This window comes from Heptranchias perlo, chromosome 8, assembly GCF_035084215.1.
Source record: "Heptranchias perlo isolate sHepPer1 chromosome 8, sHepPer1.hap1, whole genome shotgun sequence".
In the NCBI taxonomy this organism is placed as follows: domain Eukaryota; kingdom Metazoa; phylum Chordata; class Chondrichthyes; order Hexanchiformes; family Hexanchidae; genus Heptranchias; species Heptranchias perlo.
In genome coordinates, this window is record NC_090332.1 from 20,159,371 (window position 1) to 20,179,244 (window position 19,874).

A 19,874-nucleotide genomic window follows, 5' to 3' on the forward strand; every position below is an offset into this window, starting at 1 on the left:
AGGTGGCTTGGGACTGGTGCTGTGTTTTGGAGCGCCTACGCATATGTCATGGAACAGAGGGACATGGGTTTGATTCCCCCCAGTCAATTGAGGTGCCCCATTCTCAACAATGCTGTGTGGGAAGGTCCTGAGTGGAGCTTTCCTGGCCCAGGGGAAGAAGGAAGACAGGAAAATCATAACTGGATGATTGCACTGGGTCATTCGTGCATGTTCCCTGCATTGGCAGTGACCTGGCAGCCGGCTGCCTACCAGCCCCATTCTCTCAGATTAGGAGGTAAAAGGTTCGAAGCAGAATCAATGAGGGGAGAAACTGGGCAGAAGAAAACATCCCCTGAGAGAAAAGTAAATATCCTTTGAAAGACAACAGTTGCAGTCTCCTAACTTGATGTCATTCACGTTTTAACTCACAATGTGAATGTTCCATTTCAATAATATTTTATCATCCAAGTATTAGCTTGATTACTGACAAGCCCTTGTGTTGACCCTGAAATCTGCTTAACACCTGTCCACATTATTCATTCAGAAGGGATCAAGTTCACATTTCACATGCCTGAAATGTTGAGCAATTTATGAGTCTAGGGAGTCAGGTCAGATATGTCTGAAACGATACATCAAAATTCAATACTGCAATCAAACTTCAATATTAATCAACAGATGAACCTCCAGAGATTTTGAATTCAGTGACTGTTGGCTATAATGCAGTAAATATCTGATATTTATTCTGCTCATTACTTGTTTAATTGATATCTATTGTAAAACTGTATCAAGTGCTTCAACCTATAGTATTCATTCATAATTTGGAAAAAGGCAATATATATATACACTCCAAAACTGCATTTCTTGCATCATGCTTAACTGTTTGCATTACTGAAACAATCATTCTTCATACGTGAGTCTGAACAATAAGTGCACCTTTAACTGTACAGTAAGTGTTGGCGACCTATAAAGCCACATGATCTATCACAAGCTGGTCCTGTCGTCACTCAATGTCCACACATGATGAAAAACTATATGAACAAGGTATTAGAGAATTACCAGTGCCCACAGGACTGTACCTCAGGTCACTGGTCTTCCAGAGAGAGCAAGAGAAGAAAATAGGAAGGAGAAAAAAATACACAGATAGGACATTCATGAATGAGTTAACAAAATATGGAGTAATTGGGATGAATGATGACTAAAGTCAGCTCATAAAAGGTAAGGGGCTTGCCATTGCTCGAGTACCACCTGCTTCCATTTATTCCCAATTCTTTTTCATCTTGTGTCACCTGGATGGAAATAACCCAATGATTCTCATCACAGGCCAAGTCGGCTAGGTGATATCATTGTAAATGAAAATCTATTGGACATATTTTTGTTAACAAGTTTGTCCACAACAGAGATTTTCTCCACAGTTAACACTATCAACTAGAAAAGATTAGCCAATTCCTAGGTGGACCAATTGGTGATATCTTCATCTGTAGCCCTCCCGCTCTCTGCAGCCATCTAATTGGCAGCCCTCATCATGGAATGATTTACGGCCCTTGAATACAGCTTTGCCACATTGCTCCAATTTAAAACTGCCAATCCTCAGCTGGGACAATGAAGGTGAATAAAATGGTCTCAACCCGCTGAAGTGCCTGTGGTGAAGGAATCAAAGTATTGACTCAGTATCTGGTGACCTCTGCTGGAAAGTGCATGTGCATGTATGGATGCTCAGCTGTGACAGTCCTCTTGGTCAAATAGCTCTCCAAAATTCACAGCACAGGTTCATATGTCAAGAACAACCCCTTGAGTGAGATTCCGAGGGCCGCTGCTGCCTATGAAACTGTACCCCACAGTGACTCACCATATTCAGGCTGTGAGATTAGTCTTGTTCCTCAATTAAATTCTGACTGTAATATCACAGTGCTAGAAACTGGGGCATTTAAATAACAAAGGAGAACTCACAGGAATTCTACTGTTCTGTACAGGATTCACTAATATTTGACTTTGTGGAATCTGCCTAAATAATTGCAGATTTATACTTTTTTTTAAGAAGGGAAGAGAGGTATTTTGTGTGTGATGTGTAGTTATATAATTTTATATCTTCTGTGTACAGTTTTCAATTAACAGTTAAAGAACTCTCATAAAACTCCTACTTTTTTTAATTCAAAGCTCAAAAAATCATTTCTTTCAACAATAAAAGTTGAAGTAAAGTCACTAGGCTACATGTCCCCTATAAATGTCACAAATACACAGCTAAAGATATCAGTAGAGTTTTCAGCATATCCTGAACTTTTCAAATGTTTTTCAAATATCGAAAGTTATAACCATGTAAAATCTATCGTAACATTTTTACCATCCTCCTTACCTGAATCAGTATCATGAAAATCAGGAAAAGTGAGGTGAATGGTGCTTCGCTTCTCAGCTACACTGCTTTGAATAGTGCTCCGTTTTTCAGTCAGCGCCCCCTCAGCTAGACTGCTTTCTTTGTCACAATCACTGCAATAAAGAGGACAGATTTATACACAGGAATGATAACATGAGACCATTTTCTTTGTTTTTAATCCTTCCCCCTTTCTATGGCTATTTATTATTTTTCCTGGTGCCCTCCAACATGATGCCTCCCAAATGACCATTCTTCATGTGTGGGGCCAGTTGATTCAACCACTGGTGAGGGAAGGGAGGGGAGACTGCACTGTTGTACCTCACCCAGCATCCACTCACGTGCACTTGCTAGCCAGGTTCATTCACTGAATAGCAATCAGTATTGGGAATTCTGGTCAATTTTCCCCCTTCCTAACTTGAGGTATTGAGCTCAATTATAACTCCCCACGGCTGAGCTATGTAATAGCTGCTGACTCATCATAGACCAGGGATTGATCCTGAGGCCTTCTTACTGTGAATTCCATGTAATGCAGTTACCCGCTGAACCACCGGGTAGCCTTTTTACTCCAATTCAACTACATTTATTCAGTCACCAATGGGAGCTGCACTGCCCAAGTGTTATTTCCTGTTACTAAGTGGATTCATTGGTGTTAACGCAATTTGCTCGCTATAAGCGGTGGACGATACAACTGGGATTTCCAAATTTAAATAAGGAGTTACACATGCCAGAAAAAAAGACCCGAGACGTAATTTTAACAGCTATTTATAAATAGTGACTAGATACAAAGAAAAAGTTTGTTTTGAAGGAAATTACTCCAGATTTATCTTATTACAAGAGAGCCGCATTCAAGCCTTTAAATATCAATTTTTAGATTTGCGATCCCTTTTCAAAAGAGTTTAAAAGCCATAGCTAAATACAGGTATAAGATGTATAAACATACTCAGAACCAGAAGAACAAAAAGTTTGCTTTGCAGAGCTTTTAAAATGGTAAGTACAGAGGATTACGGTAATCGCACTTTAACGAAGTGCGAAGAGTTTAACAAATAGCTGAGTCTGCCCGAAATAGTTGGTGCGCTGAATACATTGTAAGGGGTGCCTTTGTAATTGATTTCTATGATGATGGAAAATGGTTATCATTAATTGCCCAGTATAGACGGTTGCCCGTCGTAAGAGTGGGGCGGTATAAGTGGTGGGACTGTATTTGTTGACCTACTAGCAAAACATGAAGATTTTGATCATGTGGAGAAGAAATGTTAGTGTACTGTCTGTCTTCCTTAGAAGCAATCATCAGCAGAAGTGAAATAAAGGTATTAACTACTGGGTGAGATCCCCCTCTTCTCGTTTCAGTGCTGTGCCCGCTCCTTTTTGGCCGTGGGCATGTAATTTTAAGGGTTTCCTCTTTGTTGCTATATATTAATATAAAAAATATTTTCTCCAATGATAGAGCTGTTATCATTTAGGTAGTTGACACTGTCTTTAGAAAGATAAAACAGAGGACCCTGGCAGTGTGTCAATATTTGCAGGGATTCCCCACACAGAGAAGCTTGAAAACCTCTGCCTTAGTTAAAACTGCCATCTTAAGTCAGTGACTTCTAGAGAAGAAACATGTGCTGTGGTCTCCAATGCTGCTATCTGGAGGAAGTAAGCACCGATGAGAATGACTGATAGCGAGAATCACATTTTAAATTCTACAGTTTAGCAACTACTTTTTCTACTATCCACTTTGACAAGAAAAAATGCTGCAAACTTTCTGATATTCAAAATGTTAATTCAGTTTCTCTCTCCACGGACGTTGCCTGACCAGCTGAGCGATTTCCAGCATTTTCTGTTTTTATTTCAGATTTCCAGCATCCGCAGTATTTTGCTTTAGGTAAATACATAGGATTGTTGTGTTTATTATTTAAGTACCAGATATAATGGGCTGCTGACCTAAATCCTCTCTTTCACTGAACATTGCAGGAGAATGCTGTATATACATTATAGCCTTGTAAAGCACTCACTGCCATCACATATCCATCATATAATCAAAAACCCAGTAACTGATTATGCTTCAAAATACACGGGTGCTTTGCCTTTACTGTGAAGTACTAGTGACAGAGCCCACCTGGTGTGTGAAGTGTGTGTTGTCTGCCACACGCTTAACATATGTTTGCAGGTTTCAAGAGCCTCCTCTGGTCCTTTGTGAACTGCCTCAAGCTTGACTTTAGTGAAAAATAAACTGCAAGGAGAGAAATAAAAACAAAAATATTAATTACGTGTATGGAACACATTATGACCAAATGCATATTCTTATAATCCACTATAGTCAAGTAGGGCAGGAAAATAGTGGAGACATTTTTTTCCCTTTGAAGTATTATACAATTTAAATTATTTCCAGGGGGGATGGGTGGCGCAGTGAGTTAGGTGCTGCCTGTTCATCTTTGGGACCTGCTGGGATGAAAGTCTTCTCTCTTGTTTGTAAAGAGATTGGCTTAGGCTCAATCCTTTCTAGGAGATATGAGAACACAACATAAAGCTATCTCTAAATTGGCACCACATGGAATCTCACTCAGAAATGCACAGGATGGCCACATTTTTAATCTAACAAAGTTGTTACAGTAATATCCATTGGAGGCTGCAGTAATGTTCCATTGTAAACTGTAATAATAGCCCATGGAAATAGTACAAAAATCATGAATACAAATTACTATGTCCTAAAAAGTACATATATTACAATAAGTAGGATGTTAAGAAAATGTAGACCATTTTTATTCTTTATATTTCATACAGAAAAAAAGTAATTTATTTTCTCTTTTTTACAAAACAGGAGTGTGACAAGTGTGAATACAGTACACAATCAGAAAATGTAGACCCACAGACAGCTCGCTTACTGTTGCAGGAGACTGCTGGGTGCACTTTAGGAATGTAAAACTAGTGCCAATTTAAGAATAAACCATACTGAGTCAACAAATGTTTTACAAATATGAGTTGTTAATTATGTGTTTCATATGAACTTTCTATTGGTGAAGAGACTGTAAACAACAATTATATCAGAGCTTTGTAGTATATAAGCGTATGTTACAAATGGAACACATTGGATTTTAATGAATTGTAAGGGATCAATTAAAGGTTGTATGGAACTTCTACATTCACCTGTGGCTGACCCACCTGTCCCTGGTGGGCAAATCCAAGCCATGAAGCCAACTGGAAGAATGCCCGTTGGCTCCAGCTACCAAGCTGAGGATTGCTGAATTGGCTGCAACTCAGTAGAATTGGCTTTAACTCAGTAGAATACGATCTCTGGAGCAAAGATCTTCTTCCATTCAAAGCCAAAGCCTACAAGCCAATCCCTCAAACACCTGTCCATATCAAGAAGCAACCAAGTTCTTGAGCTCTGACTACCCAGCAAATGGGTGTCAACCCTGCCCACAGAAATGACAGGTTGCTCCCACTAGCTTTGGAATTCATTTTAGGGTCAACATTTGTACCTGCCCGGTTCAGTGTGCTCATCCTAACTTGTGCGCATACTAATTTAGACTAAAGACTGTGCCCAATCCTCTCCCTCCCACATCTCAGGACAGATCATCCATTACTCTGTATGAAACATATTCATTTCCCATGACACTCAGTTGTCACTATTGCATCCCAAGAAGTATTTAAGAAATTCACATACGCTTACAGCTTTTAAAGATTAAGCTACTGGAATCCATAAGCCATTTCTGCTGCTCTGACTAATGTGCATTAAAATACACAGAAGAGGAGGCAATGCCAGCAAATATTTACATTTACTATCTGTGGTTTAGCTTTGTGTATGATTTGTAAGCAGAACTGCACAAAGACACAAAACAATTCACAAGTGATTTGTAGATACATACAGATTACTTCATTTGAGTTGTGACCACAGAGTAATAAGATACTAGTAGAATCATTCAGCATCAAACAAAACATTATTAGAAGGAATTTCCCCCCTTTCTCCATTCCATGTCGTGGATATGTAGAATAGATTCTCAGAGAAAACAGTTAACTGGCACCAGCTTTATGTTTCCCAAAGTTACTTCTGCTCATGAACACATCACAGTGCACCCAGCAATCTACAGCAACAATCATGTTATCAGCTACAAGTTACTGATCTTTTACTGTACTGAAAAGGAACTTGTCACACTTCTGTTTTGTCATTTAACATGTTTGAAAAGGGTTGGATGAATAACTCGTTCGGAAAATGGTTGGAAGGATACAAAGCTAAATATGGATAATGAAATGCAATGTAGAGCATGACGACTCTTGAGCTTCTGGGGCCACAAAATGTTGTGCCAAGGAAGTGAAGGATGTATAATGTAGGATCCGGGATTATCATAGGTGGTCTGCATTTCTGATCAGTTTACCTTGGGGAAGGGGTTAGGGCAGGAACATTTTTCCCTCAGGAGATTAGATGGATTGGGCATAGTTCAACATATAGACTTGTCTATGTCTTTCTCATGGTAGTAACTCAGTGCCATGGAGTGGGATGGATGTCAATTGAGACCCGCTCAGTTCCCAATCTTGGCCAAATTAAGTGAAGACTAAGACATCTCCCAGCTGAACAGAGAGAAAACTGATGGGGAAAGTCATTCTTTAGACATAAGAATGGCAGATGGGAGAAGTTCTGGGGGGGAAGGGTAGATGAACAAAAGGATTTAGGGGTCCAGGCACATAAGTTAGTAAAATCTAACAAAGTGAACAAAATGTCTAATGGAACACCAGGTATCATCGCAAGAGATACAGAATATAAAAACAAGGAAGTATAACTATACAGAGCCATGGTCAGAGCTCACCCCAAGCAGGCTTCCGGAGGTCCGGTCCATTTTGAGGGATGGGCCTCATTAGCATCGGGATGGCAGGCTGTATTGTGAGGACGAGATCATTTGCATTTAAATAATCCTACTGCCTGATTCAGGGGGCTTCTCTAGCCGCTCAGCGGGAGGCACCGGGGAACATTGCTGCGGCCACAACGATGGCAGGAATAGAGCAATAGGTCATTCCCCACCATTTTCAGCTATTACCACCCCATTTCCAGCAGGTGAGGAGCCTGAAAATTCAGCCCATTGTGTTCAGATTTGGGCACCCACTTTAAGAAGGATATACTGATCTTGAATGAAGTCCAGGAATGATTCACCAGGATGATGCCAGAGATAAAGGGCCTGAGCTATTATGAGAGACTAGGTAAACTTGGATTATACTCATTATCAGAAGAGGAGGTTACGGCCAATCAGTCTGAGATACTTAAAATAATGAAAGGAACTGACTGGGTATTTAGGGTTGACTCTTCCCTCTACAGTATAATGGTTAATCTTAGAATTCAGGCTAAACCAGTTAAAAGTGAATCCAGAAATAACTTCTTTGCAAAAAGGGTTGCGAGAATGTGGAACACAATGTCCCAGAAGGCCGTAGATGCAAAGTTAACTGAGGTGCTTAAAAAGGAGATAATACCCTTATGTTCCAAGGAGGTACCTAAAGGATATGAAGAAAAGGCAAATAATTCAGATTAAAAAGAGAGCTGTTATGGGTAACAAAATGTCAGAGAAGGCTCGATGGGCACAATGGCCTATTTCTGTTTCTGTGTTTCTAATACCTTTTATCTAAGTAGTTTGGGATACCTCACATTGAGGTCCCAATCTAGACAATGTCATCTTGGGCAGGCAGCAAGGAGTGACAAGAAACCTGGGGTCCTCAGTGCATTTTCTAGTGAAAGGGAAATACAAATGCAGTAAAAAGCAAAAGCTATGAATATTGAAACTCTAAAATAAGAAACAGAAAATGTTGCAAATTTACAGCTGGTCAGTCAGTATCTGAAAAAAGAAAAAGCCCTTTTCTTTTTACTTTCTCTTTTCAGATTCTAATAGACTGGCTGCGTACTTGCAGCACTTCTCAGTTTTTATTTTATATAAACAAATATTTCTGTACTAGAATGTATATCAAACTGCGCTACAGTTGCACTCTGTGAAAAGCCAATCTATTTACAATGAATGAAATTGAGCGCAGGACTGATTACAGTATAAGGATCACTGAGTATAACACTCAGACATGTGCTCAATTCCATAAATTTCAGAACGTAACAGCTGAGACAAGAATGTGGGGAACGTGATGGGAATGACATTTCTCGCCACAGCAATTGGGCATTGGGCCTTCTTCCCATTTCCTAGATGCCAATCCTGGAGCAGCAGTGGTACTGAAAAAGTTCAGTTCATCAGACAAAATAAGTTTCCAAAAACAAGGAAGCAAAAGGCTCAGAATCAAAGCCACCAATCTGGGAAAAACTCCTGCAGCACTTGAACATGATGGTAGCTTAAGCACATCTGTGCTTTTCAAGATTTCTTAAATCAGTACCCCCTGCAAATAATTGGCACACTTTCAGAGTCCTCCGTCCTAATTTCCAAAAGACAGTGTCAGTTACTCAAAGGAAAATGGTGCTATCAATGCAAAAACATATTTTCTTGGCATACAGCAACAGAATTTGCTAGTACGTCAACAAACATTTCAGACATGTTATGTCTAAAAGCACTTAGATACTTAGCTATTGGTGTCCAGAAATGTGTGTTAAAATATATAGAGAGTTGATTTAAAAAAAAATCATGAATTGTTATATTATGATTTGGAAGGTTGCTGATAAAAATGATTGCTACTACTACTACTATTTCCCAGTTCCTTCAGCAAAAAAAATGTCATATATAGTTCCTTTAAAAGTAGGTTAAAATAGAAAATTACTTAAAATTAAACTTTCTTTTAGCAGAATAGTCATAGTTCTGAAAATGGTCAGAGGCCGATTCCTCTCCAGGTATTTCTCACCAGCAACTTCTGTTCAGATTTCTCCAGTGGTCCAGATTTCTCCCTGCAGTAGTCTCCTCCAAATATCCCCATAGACCTGATATCTCTCACCAGCAACTTCACTGCAGGTCCAGAAAGTTATATGTCCCAGTTCAAACTCACCATTAGCTGCCTTCCAAACCTTCCGGTGATCTTGTTCTCTCTCACCAGCAGCTTCCCTCCAATACTTCCCATAGTTCAGTTCACTTTCACCAATGGTTTCACTCTATTGGTTCCCATGGTGCAGTTCACTCTCACCAGCAACTTCACTACAAATTTTTACTGATTTAGGTCCCTCTCAGCAGTTGCTTCCCTTCAAAGCCTCCTGCGGGTCCCAAGTTCCTTCTCGCCATCAACATCCACCCAGCTTATGTAGCAGCCTGATCTACCTAGCCTCTCTTTCTTCACAACTAAAACCATCCCTGTAAACACTCTTGTATTTGCACAATATAATCTCCGTGCTTGATGAAGAGCATGAGAGGCAGTGATTGCAGGAGTCATTTACAGGAAAAGGCCCTTGCTGCAGTGGGTGCACACTTTGAGGTCAGAGCATGGCATAATTCAAATATGACGTACCACTGTATACTCAGTATCATACCAGGCAACACACAGAGCAGTACAATTCTATCCAGACTGACGACCACTCCTTGTACTTATTTCAAAAACGTGTGGGTTCTTAATGAAACGTGTAAAGATGGATGGGTCTAGGTTCTCCTTGTCATCTAATTTAACTAAAAGTACGTTTAATATCAGGAGTGGTGCATCAACACCAACAGACTACAGCAACAAATGATGGGCTGTAGGCTGACATCAGCAATCTCTCATGCTAAGGTACCAATCAATCTCAGGTTTCCTATGGTAGGAAGCCACTGTGTGGGGGGGGGGGGGGGCGGCGGGGAGCAGAGGGAGAAAGTGAGAGTCATCCTGTGCACCTCAGGCAGAGGCTACCATTGATGAAGCCCTGGGCGGGGGGGAAATCACCCACTTACCTGCCCTATTGGACGTAGATATTGCCAGTTTATCTAGTGACCTCCACTGGAAAATGCATGCATGTATGGGTCTCAAATAACGATGGCAGCAAGGAGGGCGCTGAAGAAAGTATAGAAGTATCAAAATACTTTAAAGAGAGAATTCCGGACAAATCTTTAATGGGTAAATGCATTGCCAATGTGTACTGAGCCATACAGATAAAGAAGGTATCAAGATTGATTCCCTGCTGAGGAAACTGATCTTAGCCAGGATGAGACTGAGGCACTTGAATTGGCCTCAGCACTCCTGGGCTAGAGAAAAAAAAAATCATCCTATATACCCTGCTCCTGATTGCTATCCAGTAATACCTACTGGAGGTGCACAGTATGGATTTGGGTACATAGGAACAAGAGTAGGCCATTCAGCCGCTCAAAGCCTGTTTTGCCATTCAGTGAGATCATGGCTGATCTGTATCCTAACTCCATTTACCCGCCTTGACTCCATATCCCTTAATGCCCCTGGTTGGAAAAATCTATCGATCTCAGATTTTAAATTATTACGCATTTTGTGGGAGAGAGTTCCACACTTTCAGGCAAGACAGGAACAACGGCTGCTTGGGCAAGGCGTACAATTCAGCCCCTTCAGGTGAGGGAGGGGAGGGGAGAAAATAGAGTGTTTCATCCAAAAAAAAAAGAAAAACATTCACCATATATTCAACAGTAGCAAATGTGAAAGTATGGCTCACTTGAATGTGAGCCTCTTTGTCTCTTCTGCTTCGGCCTGCACAGACTTTATTTTCATTAGCTTTCCTGTGAGGCTGAAGCTCTAACAGAGCGGAAATATATAGGTCATGCCACCTCTTTATAACAACAATAAAAAATGTCATGCATTGTCCACTTTTGAGATGTGGACATTGATTTAACATGAAAACATTCACATTTGTCAGATGTAATTTTCTCCCTTCTGAGTCCACTTGAAGAGACAGCTTAAAGTACATACAAGAATGTGTGTGTGTTTTTATATACACATATATACCAGTCAATCTCCCATGGCATTGCTCACTGTTAGTCAGAGAAAATAATGGACTTAATTTTCCTCTGGGAGAGTGTGTGGGGGGGTTTCAACACCAGAATTGGGAGCCAAAGCCTTTTCATCACCCGGTATGGGGAGGGGAGAATGGAAGAAAGGAAGAGATGGTTACTGCTAGGCCCTCTCCCTACAAAAGGGCCGTCAGTGGGTTTTCCACCACAGCCATAGGACGCTACTGTCATTCTGCTTCTGCTGGTACCTGGGGTTGGCAGTTCTTCAGACAGGAGGCAAGGGAACTGTGCCTCCGCCGACTATCATTTAAATGCAGCTGGGCAGTCAAGGGTTGTACAGCTAAGTTCCCTCTTCCTCCATCACTATACTAACTGGTGGAAAATGCAAACTGGTATGTCTTGTAGCTGTGTTTGTTGTAACTGGTCGATAAACGTTACAGCGCCAACTCTGGAGCAATAAAAAGTAACAGGTATTCTTACAAAATTGATTCCAAGATGCATCAGTGCCACCCTGTGGACAAATGAAGGACACCAGACATTATAATTACAGCTCTACTATTGATTTAACGGACAGGGAGCATTACAACATTGTTGGAGAATACACTCTCTCTCTCTCTCACTTGTCTATCGTCTCTGTCTCTTTGCTTCTGCTTCCGCCTCTTTGCCTCCTCTTTTTTTGCTTCACTCGCTGTCCTCTTCTGCTTTTCTTTCTGTCTTTTTCTTCCTTTTAAGTGGGACGTAGTGGGCAGCGTAGATTGACGAGATGGGGAAAGGAACAACTTAGGACTGCAGATTATATTTTCTGGTATGGGTTGAGGGGAAAATATAGGCTGTAGCCCTCAACAACTCTCTTCCCAACTCCTCCCTCCTTTATCTGTACTGCCACCACCCACACTCCCATTGTGTCCCCAATCCCTTTGCCTTTTCATTACCTCCTCCCATTCCTACCCCCTCATTCCCATCACTACTCCTACTCACTCATTATTACCCCTAACTCTTCCCCTTTGAACTACTCTCTCAACCCCTGCATCATTTCCTCCTTTGCTCTGCTCACTTGCTTCATCATTAACCCTCCATCTAATTACCCCTTATTCCCCCAAAGATGGGTAGTGAGAGGTCAGAAAACACCTCAGCCTTAGTCTATTTCACTTCCCCACATTTTCCTCAAAGGTTTTGATTGCTTTCAAAATTCAACTTGTTTCTTTTTAAAAAGAACTCAAATTAAGATGAAGCAAGACACTCCATTTGTCTATCCATCCTTCTCTCTAAGTCTCTTCCCTCTCACTCACATGTGTCAGTAGAACATTTACATTTTCTGTTTGCTTCAAAATTCAACTTTTGTTTCTCTAGAAATTAACTTGCTTGATATCCTTTTTGATGTTCACAGAATACAAAACAAAAGCTACAAGAGATGTATACAGTCTCATTTACTCTTTCACACGCATCCTCTTAGCTTAAAAATCACTCAATATAACCCAACCTGAATAAAGCTTTTGAAATTTACTTTCAAAATTATTTGAACAACTACTGAGCAGAAACTGCTAAAAGCTAAAGAAAAATATTCCAGCAATTCACCAGACTAAATGGTACTGATGCATCCTGGGAAATTGGGTACACTGCACATGCTTAGACTACACAATTTGCATTCAGTAAACAGTCACCATTCTGGACAGAAATATCGAGTTCAAGCACAGGCTTTTGGGAGAGGCTCAAGACCTTCAGCAAAATCTTTAATGCAGCTATTAAAAAAACCAAAAACAATTCAATAGATAAATTTAATCATGTTATTGTGAAACTTGTACTTTTTCATGTTCGAGTTCTTTATTCCATTTAAAACCTTAAGAATTAGAAATTTCAGCTGAGAATAAATGGCATTTTTTTTCAGAAAGCATTTTGAATGATTTGTGGAGTGACGGGTAATTGCTATGACAGTGTTGTCATTTTTAACCTTGGAATTTCCATTAGAATATCACCTAGTAGTGTTACAGGTAATAGTTACATAGGAAATGTTTACAATGCAGGTTTCATTGGAACGCACAACCTAAACCAGAATTTCCATCTATACTAGCAGATCCGTTGTGGTGTTGCTCAGTCAGTCAGAGGTTTTATAAGAACATAGGTGTCATGCCAAGTAATATTACCAATGACACTGATATATCAACATTGGGAAATGGGATGATCATCAGTTCCTGCAGCAGGAAACAACACATTGATTTCACAGGTTATGGGAAGAGCCAGCAAGACCGTGATTTAACACAGCTTGGACAGCATAAATAAAAGGAGATTTTATTTTTAAAAAAGCAGTATATATTACTAAAAACATATTTAACAGAAATCTTCAGAGATTACTGTTGCCTGCTTTTAAAAAAAAAGGACAGGGTGTTTAAAATAATAGATATCGCATCAGCAATTTAAAAAAAAATCACCACTTTAGTTATCCAAACAGGCAGATTGTGTCACTCTGCCCCATTTCCATTGGCCGGTCTTAGGGAATCTGGCACGGTTACTTTGAGTTTGGCACCGGCTGCGGCAGACCTGCGGCACTGAGAGCCAGCGACACTATTATACCACTAAACCCAATATAGAAGCTGCATACATGAAACTCACGTTTCTGAAACATGAGATAGATCACTTTATATAAATGCAAGTCTTTCCTTTTACAGCGTGGCCTCCAAAGGCAGCAATGTAACATATATATAGGGTATTAAGAAATCAGTTTCTATGACTAGTTTACACATCTATTCAAGCTCACAAGTGAACCTTATGGGAATTGCAGAGCGCAGTGCTGATGAAGATGAGATACACATCCTCTATGCACCATATTAATACAGGGGGAATGCGGAGGGCAGCAACCTTGCAGCAGTGACATAGCACCAGGCTCCTCATAATGGTCAAATGTGATTTCCAGTATATGCAACATTCAAGCAGGAAGAGTGCATTCAGCAAAGAAAATCTGAATTAAAAAGGTATCAAACAGAAGAAGTGTCTTAGTCAAATATTTCTCTCAATAGCAATGTTAAGTCATACAATTTTAGAACCGTTAAAAGTTTCCAGCAAAGCAGGAGGCCATTTGGCCCAAGTCTGTACCGGCTTTTTGCTGATGGATTCCAAAATTAACCCCATTGCCCCACACTCTCTTCATAGTCCCATAACTTCCTGTTTCAAATATTTATTCACTTTTCCCTTAGATGATGCAATGGTCTCTGCCTCAACTGCTCCCTGTGGCAAAGCATTCCATGCTCTCACAATCTACTGCGTAATTTCTCCTAACCTCTCTCCTCACTCTCAGTAACAATTTTAAATTGATGACTCCTCGCCATGACTTCCCAACCAGAGGAAATAGTCTTTCCTTATTTACCTTCGATTATCAAAACTCTTCACAATTCTAAAAACCTCTATTAAATCTGCTCTTAGCCTTCTTTTCTCCAGGGGAAAGAGTCTCAGTATCTTAAGTCTCTTCTCATAACTATGGGGGGGGGGGGGGGGGCAAAGAGATCAGATGACGGGGGGAGGGGAAAGCGACAACAGATCATGGCAGATTTGCTCGAGGGGCCGGAAAAAAGTCCGCCTGCTCCTCCTGCCTCACAAAAAGTGCTGGAAAAGCAATTATCTGTTGAATCTGGCAGTTCTTGCCTCCCTTTAGCTGTTGGGTTTCCTGAGCCCCGGGAAACCCGGCCAGCAGCTGTTAAATGCAAATGGCTAACAAAATCTGAGGCACGGAGCCTCATTAACATATTATAATTATCCACCTGCCTCTCGAGGGCAGGTTACTCGCCCGACCCCCACCCCGCTCCGGTTAAAACAGAAGTAGACAAGTTCGCGGCGGGTTTCAGTTTTTAAACAATTTAACCATTCCATCCCCCCCACCCCTGATCCGCCGATCATGGGGGAGGGAGGGGTTTAAAACTCCCCCTATTGCTGCACTAACATCCTCCACAATTAGACTCCTTTTAAGTTTCAGTTTAGTTTTAATCACTATTTACCCACAGAACTCTAATTTTTGATACATCTCCCTTTCAACCTTGTAAGAATATACCTATTTTATAGTCTATCCATCTCATATTTGAAGATTCCCCACAGCTGATCCATTATCCTGTTAACTTTTTTCCCCAGTTAATTTGGGCCAGATCCCTCCTTATCTCACAGAATGTTGCTTTTCTTAAAAAACAGTTCAGGGCCTTTATCTTTGACAATTCATTGTCCTTTTCTAGTTTCACACTGATCTTAACTAGGAAGCGGTTGTTATTTCTCAATTGCTCTCCTATCGGTTATTTGCCCCACTTCATTTTCCAGAACTAACCTAAACAATAGGTCTTTACTTGTTAGACTAACAGCATATCTTGGAAGCAGTCTTGGATGCAGTCTAAATTTTGCAATTTTGACCACATGTATCACCTTCATTCCAGTCTATTTTGGGATAGTTAAAATCCCCCAATACTATTGCCATGTTGTCCTTGCATATTTCTCTGAACCGTCTGCTGATTTCCACCTCTATCTTATCTCCACTGTTTGATGGACTGAGAACTCTACCATTTCACTTCCCATTTCTTAACTCTTCCCACATGGATTCTGTTTTCTACAGAATTACATCGAAATTACCGGACGGAAACATTCCATTCCGCGCTACCAGTCTGTTGGTGTTTATCCGCCACACGAGCAGTAGTCCTGATCGCATGTGCCTGCCCTGCTCCCATATCCCGGTTCTAATGCAACGTCCAGAACATCCTTACGTTCTAGTGCTGCAAAATAATCCCGTTTTAAGTATTTATAAATATTTAAGTTTTGCAGTTTTAGGCATTTATATCTTACTGTGTTCGGTGCAATAAAAAAAAATCTAAATATGCAAAATAAGCAGCCTGCTGAGACTGTGCTTTTTTGCTGAAGCATATTTATGTACAAATTCGACCCGACACAATTTGCACTTATATTGCAAGCCTGATTAGTTCAAGTAAAGTGTTGGTTTATTAGTAATTTTAAGAGCAGGTTCACAGCAGTCGTTATCCAATGGTTCATTGCACATTAGATTACTGCCAACCACACAGCTGAGGAGCGAGGAGTGGCAGTCACAAGAATGCGACCACAAGAATGTTTTAAATACTTTTAAAATTGATAGCGTGAAAGACAACGTTTTAATTCAAATGAGGGTATTTTTATCTTCTACCTATACGAGATGGAAATTCAACCGCGGGTGAACGGTGTTTGTGGGTTTGCACAGAGGTGTTTTTGGGAGAAAGAAAACAAGGCAACTCATTTTGTATTTGTCTCTCTGTGTTGTACATTATTCTGTGATCGAAAGAGCAGACAGCCAACCCGCTCCCAAGCTGTTCAGAAGTATGTAAGATCACTGGAGAGTCGACTCCCCAAAAAGGAGGTTCCTGGCCTCTGTTTCTTCTTGAAGACTTTACAGAACGGGGCAATTGGAGCTTCGAAATCCTGTATTTATACACCCTGAGGCGCGGCATGATGCACTGCGAACTTACTGGTTCCCGGGTGTAGCACCCCTTAGCAGAAGCACCTCAATAAAACCAGCAAAGGCGAAAGTTCTGTACTGCAGTCCCAAAAGAAAACCAATCACATTAAAATGCAACCACAGCTGTCTGACCAACCCATGGACATAAATTGTTTGTAATAGTAAAAGCAGTGCAGCTTGAAATTTCTAATCACAGACTTTAAAAATATTATTTTAGTTTCAAAATAGTCAGGAAAAGGCCAATTTCTAGAAATTAATATTTGAAAAAAAATTGTTTTGCAGACTATACAAAACCCAAAGTGAAAGCCACATAAACAGTCTGTACTCACACACAGCCCTAATACAGTAAGAGGGAACCACCCGGCAGGTGCTGCAAATAACCCGGTGACGCAATCGTACAGAAATTAAACTGGATTAGCGAGTGTCAGCAACAGCAGCTGCAGCACCGTGCTTTCTGCTTAGCCTCTCCGCCAACACCTTGTCCCTGCTGATATCAGTGTTAAGCTGCAGTGCTTCTCATTAGTCATACTGCAGCTCCACCGCAGACCAAGTCAGCAGAAGTGAGCGCACAGCTTGCTCACATCGAGTGGAACAGTACTAAAAAGGAAGAACGACACCTCCTTTCTAAATAGGTCACAGTCAGTGTGTTCTACACTCTTTCCCCCTCGCCCATCTGAACATCTTAAAGGCTGTCTTTTCCCACAAGAATTCATAATTGCAGCAAGAATATATATAGAACACACTGAGCAGTCCATCTTATCCAACAGCACAAAAAAAATCCCCCCAATGGAGTAAATATGACAACGGGTCAGGAGCTTCCCACATAGGAAGGGAATTAAAACCAGAGTATGAAGAAGCCCAAACAGCTCTCTCCCACTGGACAATTATGGGGAGGCATGTTCAGAAGTCTGAGAGCAGGTCCATTGGCTGCCTGTTTGGTTGGGACTCAGCACATGTTGAGACAGGAAGAAAGACTTTGAAAGGGAAATCGAGGCAGAGAATAAAACAAATACCTTATTAAAATAATGAACACAGTGTAGATCTAAGGCAAGTCATGGTAGCAGAGCTCGCACCCGTGATTTGCTCCTCCTGCACTATGTGGGAAGTCATGGACACTACAGGTGTCCCTGGCGACCATGTGTGCAGGAAGTGTGTCCAGCTGCAGCTACTGGCTAACTGCATTTCGGAGCTGGAGCTGCGGGTGGATTCACTGTGGAGCATCCGCAATGCTGAGACTATCGTGGATAGCACGTTCAGTGAGGTGGTCACACCGCAGGTAAAGATTACGCAGGCAGAAAGGATGACCGCCAGGCAGAGTAAAAGGACTAGGCAAGTAGAGCAGGAGTCCCCTGGGGCCATCTCCCTCTCAAACAGATATACCGCTTTGGATACTGTTGGGGGAGATGGCTTATCAGGGGAAAGCAGCAAGAGCCAAGTTTGTGGCACCACGGGAGGCTCTGTTGCACGGGAGGGGAGGAATAAGAGTGGCAGGGCTATATTAATAGGGGATTCAATTGTAAGGGGAACAGAAAGGCGTTTCTGCGGCCGCAAACGTGACTCCAGGATGGTATGTTGCCTCCCTGGTGCTAGGGTCAAGGATGTCACGAAGCAGCTGCAGTGCATTCTGGAGGGGGAGGGTGAACAGCCAGTAGTCGTGGTCCATATCGGTACCAACGACATAGGTAAAAAAAGGGATGAGGTCCTGCAAGGTGAATTTAAGGAGTTAGGAGATAAATTTAAAAGCAGGACCTCAAATGTAGTGATCTCAGGATTACTACCAGTGCCACGTGCTAGTGAGTATAGGAACAGAAGAATAGGCCAGATGAATGCGTGGCTGCAGGGATGGTGTAGGAGGGAGGGATTTAGATTCCTGGGACATTGGGACTGGTTCTGGGAAAGGTGGGACCTGTACAAGTGGGATGGATTACACCCGAGCAGGACTGGGACCGATGTCCTCGCGGGGGTGTTTGCTAGTGCTGTTGGGGAAAGTTTAAACTAGAATGGCAGGGGGATGGGAACCTGAGTAGGGAGACAGAGGAGGGGGAAACAAGGATAGAAACAAAAGACAGAAAGGGAAGAAGCAATAGTGGAAGGGAGAGAAAACAAGGGCAAAAAACAAATAGGGCCATAGTGAAAAATAAAACTAAGATGACTAGCAATCTTAAAAAGACAAATTAAAAGGCATTGTGTCTTAATGCGCGGAGCAGTCGCAATAAGGTAGATGAATTAACAGTGCAGATACATATTAACGGTTATGATATAGTTGCGATTACAGAGACATGGCTGCAGGGTGACCAAGGATGGGAACTGAACATCCAGGGGTATTCAATATTTAGGAAGGACAGGAAAAAAGGAAAGGAGGTGGGGTAGCGTTGTTACTAAAGGAGGAAATCAATGCAATAGTGAGGAAGGATAATGGCTTTGAAAATCACGATGTGAAATCTGTATGGGTGGAGCTAAGAAACACCAAGGGGCAGAAAACGTTGGTGGGGGTTGTCTATAGGCCCCAAACAGTAGTGGAGATGTAGGGGAGGGCATTAAACAGGAAATTAGAGACGCATGCAAGAAGGGTACAACTATAATCATGGGTGACTTTAATCTACATATAGATTGGTCAAACCAAATTAGCAATAATACTGTGGGGGAGGAATTCCTGGAGTGTGTACGTGATGGTTTTCTAGACTAATACGTTGAGGAACCAACTAGAGAACAGGTGATCCTAGACTGGATATTGTGCAACGAGAAAGGATTAATTAACAATCTTGTTGTGTGGGGTCCCTTAGGGAAGAGCGACCATTACATGATAGAATTCCTCATTAAGGAGAGTGAGGTAGTTGAATCCGAAACTACAGTCCTGAATCTAAATAAAGGAAATTACGGAAGTATGAGGTGCGAGTTGGCTATGATAGATTAGGAAACTTTACTAAAAGGGCTGACGGTGGATAGGCAATGGCTAATATTTAAAGAACGTGTGCAGGAATTACAACAATTATTCATTCCTGTCTGGCGCAAAAATAAAACAGGAAAGGTGGCTCAACCGTGGCTTACAAAAGAAATTAGGGATAGTATTAGATCCAAAGAGGAGACATATAAAATTGCCAGGAAAAGCGGCAAGCCTGAGGATTGGGAGCAGTTCAGAATTCAGCAAAGGAGGACAAAGAGATTGATTAAGAGGGCAAAAATAGAGTATGAGAGTAAACTAGCAGGGAACATAAAAACTGATTGTAAA

The 19,874-nt window shown here is 41.3% G+C and overlaps 1 protein-coding gene across 3 annotated transcripts in view; it reads right to left on the reverse strand.

Moving 5' to 3' along the window:
• The window catches only part of LOC137324463 (tetratricopeptide repeat protein 7A-like), a 249,376-nt gene that overhangs the window by 93,845 nt on the left and 135,657 nt on the right, over positions 1-19,874 (reverse strand). For all 3 annotated transcript variants that reach the window (XM_067988771.1, XM_067988768.1, XM_067988767.1), the window contains exons 16-17: positions 4,452-4,565; positions 2,330-2,460 (exon numbers count right to left, since the gene is read on the reverse strand). In XM_067988771.1, coding sequence (XP_067844872.1) covers positions 2,330-2,460; positions 4,452-4,565 — 245 coding nt within the window. The remainder of the gene's footprint in view (positions 1-2,329; positions 2,461-4,451; positions 4,566-19,874) is intronic.